Raw genomic sequence first — 14,007 nt, forward strand, 5'->3', positions numbered from 1 at the left:
TTCTGTTGCCCTGTAGGAATATATAGGCTGGGGTCAAAGTAGCCCATAGTAATCTCCTGAAAAGTCTGTATATGCTGAACCCCTGAGAGCTTTGTGCTTTCTAATCCTCAAGAGTTTTCACATGCCTGTTTTCTCTGAACCTTCTCAAGATTATTCACATTCCTCTTGAAATGTGAATGTTTGCAAAGGGCACGTGGGCCATACCAGCATCAAATCCAAAAGGAAATAGTGTCTCATTTTTAGACAGGTCCCTTTTGCACCATTAGGAACTCTCAGCCAAGACCGTTGTATCATTTTTTTAAAGTGCTGCTTTTCAAGTCACTGCTGTATTTTATCAGCATTGCTGATCTTGTTTTTTACAAGATGTTTGATTTGGTATCTGGCCATATTAAAATGTGTACTGCTTGCTTGTAACATCGAGCAGATTAAAACTGTAACTTGCAGATTGTAACTGCAGTCATGCCCATATGCACTCATGTACAAAGTGCAAATCACTGCAGATAGGCTTTGAATCAGTTACAGTGTGGGATTTCTTATCTGGAGTGATAAAATCCAATTCTTGTGATCAAGAGAAAGCCTGAACTAATCTTGTGTCTGTATAATTTGCTCATTTCATGTTTCTTTCATTTTCCCTGTTCAGTGCTCTTTTCATCTGCCACCACGGCTTGTATGGAACCAGGCTAATCTATTTATCCTGCTCCTGTTCTTTCCTCTGAACATGGCCAATTAATGAGAAGTGTAATCTGCACAGAGTACATGTGTCACTGCTGGGGCTGATCAGTCATTAGAGGAGCTCACTGGGGAGGGGAGAGCATTCCTGTCCCCAGACTTTGGTGCTTTTGCGGTAATAGCAGTGACAAATCAATTGTTTAACTTTAAACCAAGGCTGAAGTGGGTCTAAAGTGTGCACAGGACCTCTTCTCCCTGGGGCTGTGTAAACCACCATGGCTTTATATAGCCATGGATATGGGTTCTCTTCTGTGCCTGAGCCCAGTGACATCCATCCCATATCACAGGGGCCAAGTCTGGGCACACCTCTTGAGGTCAGAAGGGATGTAAGGTGCAGAAGGTGTGAGACAAATCTGCTTTATTTCCCTCTAATAACTAAATCAGACCTAGGTGGGTTGAGGATTACAAATCTCAGAATTTGTAATGGCTCTAAAGAATTTTGCCATGTTTCAAAAGGTAATCTTTAAAGGCAAGCCATGAAGGGCAACATTTGCCAAGTTTTGGGAAAGTTTGCTGGGATTAAAGGTTTGGGGTTTTGTCTGGAATTTTTGGCCGTACTAAGGAGTGAAGAGAGTCCTATCTATGCCAAAGTGGGGGGGGAAAAAGGAATTAATAAAATATGTGTGAAACCCATAATGCTCTCTATTATCAAACTTTGCTTTAATTACAGAATCTTTCAATTAAAATAGAATGTTTGAAGCCTTTCATGTTGCCTTAGCTCCTAAGTCTTTTCTTTGTTCTTCTTCCTGCAACTTAGTTATACTCTTCCACTAATTTGACCCTTAATTCTAGAAAAGAGTAGAGATTCATTTTGCAGTACTTGCGATTTTTTTTGTGAGTTACTGTGAGAGAAGTCAGAAGGTTGCTTATATGAGAAAATAGGCATCAATGTATAACATAAGTATATGATCACTGCTTTAGTAGTTTATTACAGTCTATTTGAGCTGTCTTGAAAATAAGTATTTGTATATTTAGAGGCAAAATAATGTGTGAGTTTCTTACTAATGCCACTTGAAAAGCTGGATATGCTCCTTAAATATATACTGCCTGCATAGCAGCTTTTGAAGAGGTGCATTGGAAATGGTTACCTTTAGCTTGTTCTCAATGGGAAAGCACATCACAGGCTGTTCACACTAAAGTCTTCCCTTTAGAGCTCTAGGAAACATGAAATGAATTGGAATTTCCCCAACACAGGCACTCTTGCACAAAGCAGGAGGAAAGTCCCTTCCTCTGGTTGGTTTTTGTACTTCATGTTTAGCATTGTACTTTGAATAAATATTTCATTTCAACTTTTAAACTGAAAGAAAAATAAGTAAAAGGACAGAAGTTCCTTCTCACCTTTTCTCCCCTGTGGTCAGTGCACTCACAAACTTGTCTTGTTCTGTGTTCCTCTGAATGTGCAGCAGCAATGGGGACTTCCTAGTTGATCAAGAGTTACCCTAGAGCCTGGCACCAGGAGAACTGTCCTGCCTTGTGCCACAGATATAACAAGTTGGAATTAGCCAGACACTTTAGCTTAGCAACATTTCTGAAATTCACCATTTCCTTCTGAAAGCAGTATGGATCAGAAATAAGTAAATCAAAACAAGTGAGTGCAGTAAATAAGCATAAGTTTTAAAGGCTTATTCTTAACATTTATAATGAAAATCGGAGTTGAATTTATTATGAAGGAAGAAAAAAACCTATTTTTTATGGATATTTACCTGCCAGTGATCTCATTTTGCAGAACTCTTCAGATGCAAAATGAATTAGTGAGGTCTTACAGTACTGATTAACACAATCATCTATTATTACTTGGTTAGCACAAAACCAACACAATCTTTACTTCCTGTGGTCCCACTTCCTTTTTTCATTTATATCCCTTCACTTTTTTTCTTCAGCAGTTACAGTGCACAAGGATGTCTCATTGTTGGTTCTGGAAATTTCCATTCTAGAACAGGAAGTTGCTGCCTAGGTGTTGGCATGCATTGCATGTCCATGAAATTATCAAAGTTTGGGAAAAACTCGGTGTTAAAAAACCCCAAACCTTCATGAATAGAAAAGATGAGGATAGAGAACTGGATAAGGTTCTTCAAGCTCTGCCAGAAATCCTTCACTGAGATGTTTTATTCATTCTTTATGCAAAATTTATATATGTGCCAATGTGTGTTTTATTCAGAGATATATGGTGCCTAAAAAAGAAGCCATAAATGGACATTCAGGAAGAGCAAGAGCATGGCAAAGTTACATAATACTTCCCTTGCAAATTTTCTCTCTTTCCAGCTTTTCTAATCCAGTATTTCCTTAATCTGTTTCTCTGTTGATAAACTGTCTGTTCACACATTTTTGAGATCTCAGAGGTGATTTCAAAGTATTTGATCATGAACCTGTGCAAACTTTTTTTTTGCTTCTGCAGCTTTTTCTGTCATGGAGTCCCTCAAATCCATGACCTATTGCAGGAGAAATTGTTAACGGGCATTTTTCTAAACCTGCCCCCTATGAACTTTGGTTGGATTTCTTTGTATAGGACATTTTGAATAGTCAGTCACTATCCACATTCTTTATGCCAACTATGGGTTTGTAAACCTCCCTCATATTCTGACAAGTTGTCTTTTTCAAACTGAAGCATTGTTAAAGAATTTCCTGCAGATTTCTGTGTGTAACAGTGGAAACTGTCCTGTATCTTGGATCCTTCTTACCCCTCTCAGAACACTGTCCAATGTTTTCAGCTTCTTTTTGGGAAAATGAACCAGAAGTGCAGCAGTGTACGAGGAGGGAGAGAATGGTTTTTACAGAATAGTTCAATAGTATTCTCTTTATTTCTGGATTTCTTTCCAAAAATTTCCTATAATTTACTTGTTTTGTGAGTAGACTGACTGCCACTGAACAATAAACTGATTTTTTTTTTTTTTTCATGGGCTATAATCATGTTGTTATAGTGTAAAGTCTTCATTCTTGAGTGACACTGGTTAGCTCAGGGTTTTCTTCCAACACTTGAAGTGAGGACTGGTTTTCAACATTTCTGTCATTTTAGTTAAGTTACAAAACATGTTTTATTTCTATAAGAAGTCTATGCAGCAGTGGGGGGAGATGCTGGAAAATTCTTTTAGCTTTAGCACAAAGTGTATGATCCCCATATCCATGGTTAACACTTAGTTTTGTACCATACAGTGCTTAGTACAAATGCCAGAGATTAATGTGGCCTTGTGTTAACTCCCTGTGTCTGAGACTGAGCCTTGTGCCAGCTAATGTCTCCTTGTTTACTTGTATTAGTGATTAATATGTGCTGGCTGGTATCTTAGTTTTGAGAACAAGGATTGTGTGTCAGAGGAAAAAAAGATAAGAGAAGTACATTCTGACTTTACAACATAAATTTGAGAGACTCTCAAGGAGAAAAGATTCATCAAAAGAGCCAGAGCCATATCCAAACCAGTCCATGGCAATAATTAGCACTTGTGCATGTATTCAGAAAATATGAATATGTATTAGTTTCAGGGATATAACCTGGTCTCTCAACTTACTGAGCATGCATGCATTGGGAGAATTCCCCATGCATCCAGTGCTGCTAATAAAGTAATGTCAGCTTTTAACCTGACTGATTGGTTGGAGAGTTTATTTCCTGGGTTTTGGTGCTAGTTGAATTTATCAGATGGTCTCTTTTCTGGTCTTTCTGTCCCTTAGATTACTGAGGGCACTTTTTCAAAAGCTGTGAAACCCCAGGTCTTCAGTATTACAATGTTTTTATGTAACATTTTGAAATCTGTTTGAGTTTTGTTACTATGAATAATGCGAGCATACTTTTGTCACTTCTCTGTTCTCTTTCACGTGATGACTGTTGGGTCACAAGAGTGATTCCCAGTCTCTCCCCAAGAGATTTAATTCCTTTAAGAACTTCAAAGAATTCTTACAAGCTAATTGGCTTCTTTAGAAAACACTACCAGTTTGGTAAGAGAGGATTTCCTTGGACAGGAAAAATTGTCATTGTCATTTTGATGGGTTTGTGTGGTTACATAGGTGACTCCTTACATTTCAGATTGCTTGTTCAGTGTAGAATTCATACTTACTAGTCATGAATCACTGTTTCTTCTCCACATCCCTTTATAAATTCAGGGCAAAAGTTTCATATTTGAGGAGATTTAATCTACTCTTAGTGATATACTCCTGTAAAACACTGAATGTACTTGACTCTTAATATTCCCCAGCCTTTGTGCACTCTCCTAGCTCCTGGTAGAGAGGATTTTCATTATTCAGGCATGTCTTGAGAAGTCTTTGAGAGGGTGACAGTTCTCGAGCAGAGATTATGTTTGTGTCACAATCTCAATTGTCAAACATTGCATGTACACTGCATTTTGGCTTATTTTTGACTTGACACTGCTACTGATAAGCACTCAGATGATAGGACTTCTCCACTTTACAGTATGCATGTAGGATATACACAAAGATGTATCCCAGTACTTGCTTTTCTGAATTATATTTGTCAAGCTTTATAAACCATTGCCTTCTGAATTTTTCAATGCAAGGGAGCCAGGCTGGCTCTATGTGCTGTTTTACATATGTTTTGCAGTTTTTCAACCATAAAGCAGTTCAGGACTCTGAATCAAGCCCTTGTGTAATGCAGGTGGCCTGTTGTGGTGCTTAATTTCATTCAGTGCTGAATTTTTGGTGTCCTGTGAGGGAACCCAAATGGTCCAAAATCACAAAACACTATTATTATCTAGGACTGGTAAATTGTTGGTAAAGCAGAGTTGTTAATTACCACCAGCTACTACACTGAGAAAATTAAAAGCAGAATTTAGTTCTGGATTAATTGTGTTTTCACCACATATTTTTGTAGCTTCACCCACCAAACTTAAAATTTCATCTCTTCATGCTGTCTTGTCAACATTGTCCTAGGGAAAGACTTATCAAACAGTTGTCACTTGATTTCTTTGATGAGAAAGGCCTTCTCATGATGCTTTTAAAAAGTAGGTGGAAATGATTGATGAACAGTAATAACAGTTCTGCAGTCAGTGATCAACAAAAAGTACTTTTCTGAATGGCATGTTTATTTTAGCTGCTGAAAAATTGTTTCAGAAAAGGTTTTTGTAGCTCTTACTGTTATATTTCCTTTTTGGTTCTGAGAAGAAATATTTTGCCTTTTTTTAAATGTGATTATCTTCCATCCTCTAAGTCAGGTTTGCAGTATGGACAGAGGGTGAGCAGTGCAATCTGACACAAATTGCAGAGAATTTCAGTTTTGCATTACTGCCCAGCAGCTCCTGATCTTGTCTCTTTGAATCCATCTTGGAGAAAGTTCAAGTGGTTTAAGATAAAAGAATAATTATATCTGCTCCCAAGTGAGCAACTCAGGAAGCAGATAAATTGTTGAAGGAATGTTAGTATTTTGTTTGCAAGTCACATTTTTTGCTTTATTTACATGTATCTTTTCTATTTATAAATGCCATTTTTGCACTCTCTCATTTTCTAATTCACTCTTTTTAATGTCTAGAATTTGATTATGTATCCTGGTTATTTTTCTGAGGTGGCTTCCTAGAATATATACTTCTGTGATCCAAAAGAACACATGTCTGCAAGGAATGTGGAAATTCAGGATTATTAATTGCAAAAGGAGACAAATGTTAGTGAGCTTTAGGTAGAGTATAAGGTGCTAATAGTACCTTTATGGTACTTTGTAGATAATTATGAAAGCAGTTGGTTTTGACTAAAAGTAAATAAGGAAATAAAGGAGTGAGATTTTGATTGGATAAATTATCCATTTATTTGAATAATAAATGTTTTATCTGTGATTTTAGACTCTGAATTGGGAAAGAAGTCAGTCATATGCCTAAGTAATTCCCAGTTAAGGCTGTGCATGGGTAATGTCATTTTAAAACAGCTAAATATTCTGTAAAAGGTTTGTAAAATTGTCATTGCAATCTTGAAAAGAAGTGCAACTTCAGTTAATCTTGGTTTCATTATTTCTAGCTGCTTGTTCCTCAGATTTTCTTGAGTTAGAGTGCATTTGTGTCACCAGGCTTTGTATCATGAGCCAGTAAAATCTGATCAAGTGCCTTGGTGTTGTTGCTACAGGTGGATCATGTCAGTAGTACCTGCTGCTGTCTTGCCTTTTCCATTCAGAGCCCTGCACACTCCAGAGTTCTGGTTTTATTAAAAGCCAGGCAGGATTAAGGTATCCTCTGGAAACAAGACCAGGCCACTCCTTTTATATTTCTCCTACTTATTTTCAAAGAAAAAGTTCTAAATGGATTTTCTCTTGACAAAATATATGAGTTTCTCACAGTTTCTAATTATGATATTTTAGCAATTATGTGAGGAACATCTCTTACAGAGTAATTCAAATTTGAAGTAAAAATTGGAACAAGCTTTTAGTTTTTTTGAATAATTAATGACATTTAATGTCTTTATCAATGCTTGCCTAGGACAGTGTCTGGCTGGTGCACCCTTGGCAGAGCTGCCAGAAGGGACATTCAGGGATGGGTCAGCACAGGCAGGTCACCAGCAGAGCAGGCTGAAGGGACAAGCCTTGTTTTGGACATTAAACACTCTCTGCAACATTTAATTCATAAGAAGTAGCATTCATCCACCTAGGTCTGACATCTGCTTCTCCAGGGTTGGAAAAGACAGAATTTTCACCAGTCTACTTGTCCTTTGAATGAACTTCAGTAAAACTGTTGGCCAGCTTTCACACAGGGCTGTGGAGGAACAGTGCACAGAATTTACATGACAAAAATAGTGAGTGAAAGTAGAATTTGTGAAAACTCACTTGCTGCCAGGAAGTATAGCTACTTGTTGCCTGATTTTAGAGCTATTACTAAGACTATGTGCAAATATTGAGGGAAAGTCTTCTGATCTGTGTTGCAGCCTGCATGTAAATACAGTCTTCAGCTAATTGCCTTAGAATGCCAGTAGTCTTTAAAACTCAAAAAACCATATGGCACTGAAAATTAAAGTAATTCTTGTGTGCAAACTAGGATAGTGTACTATTTTTTCTTAATTTTTAAAAAATACAATGTTAAAGCCATTGCTCTTCTCTAATTGTTTTCCAAAATGCCTTTAAAGCTTCAGGTGGGTGAAACATTTGTAGGTCTCTCCTGGACCTCAGTTCAGTTATTCAGTTGGCAAGACTGCATTTTACTAAGGTAACATTCACCTTCTTCTTCACAAAGAAGATAATTATTTTGCATCTTTGACCAAAACAGTGAAAATTTGATATTTCAAAATGAGGTTTTTTAGTATTTTTAGGCCAAATATTTTTTCAGCATGCTGAGATTACAGCTGTCTGATGGCAACCTGGTTTTTGTCCAATTAGAAATTAAGAGAGCTTTTATATTGATTGCTTTATACCTCGACTATGAGCAGAAATGCTACAGTTTTCTTCCAATTTAGTAGAAAACCAAACTAATAATGTAATAAAAGATCAAACATTATAGAAATCGAATAGGAATGAGTGAATTTTGTCTTTCCCTGGCTTTTGTAGTACAGGAGATAAAAAACCAGCTCTGATTAAATATTGCTGCTTCAAATTCGTAACGACTGAGAATATTTTTTCCTTGCCATTACAGGATAAGAAGGCTTATCTGGATGTCATCCACACCTATATGGAGGTCCATGGGACTGTTCATGGGACAAGCACCATGTACATTCCTGGCTATGTCAAGAATCATGGAATACTCAGCGGGAGGGATTTGCAGTTTCTGCTGAGAGAAACCAAAGTAAGTTTGTCAAGCAGGAGTGGTGGCAAAAAATATCTCCAAATAGAGGGTGTCTGAAGTGCATGCATTTCACCTCCTATGAATAAGCTCCAAATTTAAAAGCACTGGAAAAAAATTATCATGTGTAAAGGAGCTTAAGTTGTGTTCTGTGTGCCAAGAATTCGTTTTCCATAATGTCTGTGTTTGGTGGATTGACAGCTCGTATTAGAAAATTGGGATGACAACCTACAGTCCCATTTAACAACCAGCTTGAGAAACAGGGATAAATGCATTTTTCATTTTCTTGAATGTGATATTCAGCTCAAGGAGATTACCAGCTGAGGATGTGCTCAGTTTTCATCCCTGAGGTCAGAGTTAGGTAACATCCCAAAGCTGCACAGCCGCACGCGGCTCTGCCCTCCCAGTGACATTAACCCAGAGCCACCCTGCTCTCAGGGAGAAAGCAAAGCTCACTTCATTTGCCATTCATGTCCTTCCTCTGCTTCAGCTGAGCACAGAGTGAGCACAGCAGCGTGGCTTTTTGTGATGTGCTTTGCCTGTGGCTCCACAGTCAAGAGGACTCAAGATAAGGGATGGGATATGCACTGAAATAAACTTTTGTCCCCACACTTTTGTCGGGATTCTCTGCCCTTCCCATAATCTTTGTGGCACTTTGCAGCAATAAAACACTTCAGTAGATTGAATTTAAATAGCATGTTTAACTTCAAGTTGGTGAAAGAAAGGGGTTGTGTGTTTAAAATTAGCAAAATCTGTGGAAGTGCACCACTGTTGATAGTTTCTTGCCGTGCACTTCCATAGAAAAATCTCTCTTAAAATAAAAATAGAAAAGAAAAAACAAGCACCTCTTAGGCTTCCCACACAACTGCAGAGATCTCCTTTTTAAAGTACTTGGGAAAATAATGGTAATTTGACATCTCTGTGTGACAGCTGTTGGTAAATTATGAGTTTTTAAAGGCAACCACTGTGTGTATGTGCTTGATGCATGCAGATACACATAATGTTGCATATTAAAAAGTCAACATTTGCTTTCGTCATAGATAATCTGAGATTACACAGCTTTTGCCTGTGTGGAGTATGAAATCCCTGTGTTAATCATAATGTGGGAAGAATATTGACCTTGTAATAACCCCAGGCATGAACAGTAACTACCTCCTAAAAAAACATGTGTTCTACTCACTGAAATAGTAAAATAAGCAAATGGACTTCCTGTAGAATTACTGACATCCCTATACAAATGTCAGTTTACAGTAATAGTTATGTCTAACTAAGCCTTTCTCTAATTTTTTATCAGCCATCTTGCATGTATCCCATTAAAAAGTTTGTTTTTCAGTATTAACTAGATATCTCAGCTAGCTGTTATTGGTTATATTTGCTGTGCTCTAAGATGCAATGTAAAGACATATTCAATTCAGGACAAATTCAAGTTGATGCCTATGTGTTATGCAATTTAGTTGTATGGATTTTGTGACACAGGAGGCAGCAGACTACTTCCACTCAGATTTTGAGCAGTAATTGCAGCATCAGATAGAAGAGACTGTGTTGGGATTGTGAAGTGCTCCTGAGATAGTAAATTGCTTATTTTTCACAAAAAGTGAAAAGCATGGATCTGTGCTGTACTGTTGTAAGAGTCCTAGAGCATTTTAGGCTCTAATGATTTTTATTCTATTGTTGTGCATTGGTTATGATTGTTTTTTTCCTTCATAACACTGGGGAAAATAATTTTCAGAATTTGCTGCGTTTCTTAGTAGATGCCACTGAGAAAATCACTGATGTGTTTCAGAATCCTGTTTCAGGAAATCAGGGTTTTAAAAATTATGTCTGCAAGCAGTATTTTTATATGGCTTTTCTGGACTTTTTTTAGCAGGTTTGCAAATGACAAAAGCTGTTTTCCATTTAAGGAAATTATTTATTTAGGATACAGCCAGGCTAACAAAACTTTGCCCTGATGATAAGCTGTTAATAGTCCATCTGCTTCTCCTAATAAAGTGTTGTCAGGGAAATGAGAGTGCAATGTATTTCTGATTTTGCAACGAAATGAAATTAAATATGGCTTATTGCATCATGCATTTTGCTTATTATTCCTGTCTAATACAGCTTTAATATATCTAATTGTACAGAAAAAGTAAGACAGCAGCATCCTGGGATTGAAAGTGGAAACTGAGATCTCCCATCTGATTTGTTTGGACATTTCAGTTGCAGGAGATTGAGGGATGGGTGGGGTTTGTTGTTTTTTTTTCTGCTGGGTGATGCTTAGTATGTCGTAGGTGCTCTGGCTGTTCTGCCTCAGCATATGTCACAGCTGTCAGTGTTGACCAACACACTCCAAGTCTTCTGGCTGCCTGTACATTCACAGTTCCAGATTTTGATACCCTTTAAGAGGCAGTACTTGAGCACAGCTTAGTACAAAACACTGCTTACCTGTCACCAGTGGCCATCTGCTGCCTATGAGGGTCAGTTGTGTTTATGTCAGATGGATCATGGATTGAATTGCTAAAATAGGTGCAATTTTCTTACAAAAACCAAGCTGACTTGAATAGGAGCTTTGTGCCCGGAGGAGCCCTGTGTGTGTCTGCACATGCATGCAGTGATGTTCAAGTACACTTTTTAATCATAATCACTTTATTCACTAGGCAACATGGCCAGAGTCCCCTAATGAATTTAGTTATGGGGTTTTGTCACCAGACTATCCATGTGCTGTCAGTGTGTGAATAATCAGGGCTATAACTCCAAGGAACATCTGCAGCTACAATGCTTGTCTGGAGCATCGTGGGGAGTCAGCAACCTTTGTCCTTAAACTTCCAGAAACCTTCACATGGGCAAGAATTGTCTGTCATTGGTTGTGATTTCAACACTGTGTTAGCAGGTTTTTGTTAGGTCAGCTGACAAATGTTCTGGTTTCAGAAAGGGAGAGCTAAATAGTAATTTAACAAATCACATGGTTCAGCCTAGTCAGAAGTGTCAGCTTATGCTGCACTGCTTCACTTTGTCCTTAGACAGCAAAATACCAGTAGGTGACAGGCTCAGTCCTGTGATTCTTAATCAGAGCTTTGCATTCCCAAAATGTCTTTGGTCCCTGCAGAAGCTGGTAGGACACAAGTTATTCTGGGCAGTGTGCAGCTGCCATTTCATTCTGTGTGTGCTGTAAAGTAAAGCAGCACACTTTGGAGGGAGTGAGTTCTGCAGGCAGGAGGGGCTGTTTGAGATTCATCATGGCTGGTTCAGCTGTGTAGAGCATGACAAAAAGGAGCCATGTCTGCAGTTCCTAATGAGAAGATGTGAAGCCATTCATCACGTCGGGGGAGAATGGGGTAGGCGAGCTGGCAGCCTTCCTGCAGCTCACAGGGCTCCTTGCCAAGTGGGCAGCTGGAGGACTTGGACAGCCTCTCTTGGAGGAACCACTGTTGAAGTCTTGAGAAATATTTCTCCTTTTGAGAAAGTTTCAGATGCAACTCTTTCCTTCAAGTCACTGTGAATTTTTCAGAGTTCAGATTCTTTTACTAAGTGTGTTTTGCGATTTCTGTATGAGAATTAATAAAAGTAGTAGCAAACCCTGCTTAGACAGACATAGGCAAACAAACTTTATTTTCATATTGCTTTTTATGAAGGAATGTATATTTACTTCCCCATACTTCATAAAATCAGCTAAAAAGATATTTACCTAGTGATTTGATTCTCAAGTTGTTTGAATCACAAAAGGATTGACTTTTGCAGGAAGTATTTTGTATTGAGAAGAATGTAGCAAGATAGTTAACCTTTGCTAGACTCCTATTTCTGGAGTTCAGAAGAGAATATATAAGTTCAGTAAGGAGGCATATTAATGTGGTGATAAATCTACCAACCTGACAGAATAAATTAAATAAAGTACAGTAATGTTAGAAAGGGGAGAGAAGAAGACAAACACTCCTGTGCATGGAACTACACCATTTAGTCTCTGGAATATGAATTTTTTTCTTAACTATTCAGCTAGTCATAATCATAGTCCTTACTTGATACTTTTGGCTATAATTTAGGAAGACTGTTTAAGTACTTATTTTAATAGTAGTCTGATGTGGTGCTGTAAAATCCACCAAAAAAAATAGCCAAAAGACCCCAACAAAAATACCCATACTGCTTTTCATGAGAGGGGTCATGAGTTACTTTTTTTGTCAGAGATGTCTCCACTCAACTACTGCACTGTGAGAGGACCATTTCCATTACAGCAAGAAGAGTGGTGTCTTGGCTGGTGTGATGCTGGGTGGCCAGCTCCAAAGTCTGACATTCCAAACCAGAGGTTCAGTTCATTCAAAAGGTGGAGAAGGTTCCTGAGGAGCCTTTGTTATGAAAATCAAACTATTAAGGATTTCAACTTTACTCAATTTGGGCCAGTGGTGCTGCAGACACAAATCCCTTTCTCTGGTCCGTGCAGACCTTGCTAAAAAGGAATGGGTTAAAAAAAAACACCACCACACTGCTGTTTCCATGCTCATTCTACTTCTGTATTTTTTGGCAATTATCTGCTTTAGATAGACTTTTACAGTGTAACTTCCTCCTGGCAATCACCAGTTCCATGGGGTGTCAGCGTGCAGAGCCGGCTGTGCCATGTGCCCACTTAAAGCTCTCTAGGAAAAATAATGGCTTTTGCTTTCAGAAATATTGGCAAGGTGAGAAGAACATTCGCAAACAGAATATGAATTTTTTCCAAGCACTAATCAACCAGTAAAGCACAAAGCAATTCTCCTCTGCATAGCAGTTCTGCTGCTGCTAACAGAGTGAGATCAAGACTAACATTTTTTGCCACATGTGGTGTTACCAGCACATCCCATTTGAAATTTTGCAATATGGATCTTCAGCCCTAAAGTGCAGGTGCCTCCCCATGGTGGACTGGGTTACCAGACCTGCATCTGATGAGAGTTACCTTAAGAGCCACTGTCAGCATCTCCAGTGCTGGAGGCAGCAGTGTACAGCTACATCAGGGGAGGCACAGTCTGGTCTAAATCTTCACTCTGTGGGACAGAGCCTTATCTTCCCCACAGCCTCATCTGTATTGAGGATGGATGTTTGCTTCACTGCTACCTGAAAATGGTTGACTGTTATTTCTCCTTTTTTCTTTTTTTCAGTTCCTTTTCAGTTAGTGACTTGCACTAACTTTCAGTTAGTGATTTGCTGCATACTCTTAGGAAGTACCTTGACAGATTGTTTTAGCCTTTCTGGAAATAAAAAGCTGCATGTAATTCAAAGGATTAGCAAATGAGAGCTTTGTAAGTTACAGAAAAGGCTTGTGTTCTCTAATACCTGCTCTTTTAATCATAATGAATGTGACTTTATTGAGGTATGTAAGATATTTCTATTTTGCTCTTTATGCCAGACAAAAACTGACTCCCTAACCAAGGAACATTAATTGTCAAAACTCACAAAATGGTTTGGGCTGAAAGGGACCTTAAAGATCATCTAGTTCCACCTTCTGCCATGGGCAAGGTTACTTTATAATTTTCTGGAGAAGGCTCTGGATTGAGTTTGGGAATTTCAGCTGGTTTGCTGATGATGTGCTGGAGGGTGATAGAAGGACTGAAAGAAAGATTTGAGGGGCTGCAGGCGGCTGTGAGCCAGG

General features: G+C 38.4%; 1 protein-coding gene across 1 annotated transcript in view; it reads left to right on the forward strand.

The window, feature by feature from the left end:
- MGAT5 (alpha-1,6-mannosylglycoprotein 6-beta-N-acetylglucosaminyltransferase) overlaps nucleotides 1–14,007 on the forward strand; it is a 113,523-nt gene that overhangs the window by 82,936 nt on the left and 16,580 nt on the right. The window contains exon 12 of the mRNA XM_056495990.1: nucleotides 8,271–8,420. Within this exon, the coding sequence (XP_056351965.1) occupies nucleotides 8,271–8,420 (150 nt within the window). The remainder of the gene's footprint in view (nucleotides 1–8,270; nucleotides 8,421–14,007) is intronic.

This window comes from Oenanthe melanoleuca, chromosome 7 (genome assembly GCF_029582105.1).
Source record: "Oenanthe melanoleuca isolate GR-GAL-2019-014 chromosome 7, OMel1.0, whole genome shotgun sequence".
In the NCBI taxonomy this organism is placed as follows: domain Eukaryota; kingdom Metazoa; phylum Chordata; class Aves; order Passeriformes; family Muscicapidae; genus Oenanthe; species Oenanthe melanoleuca.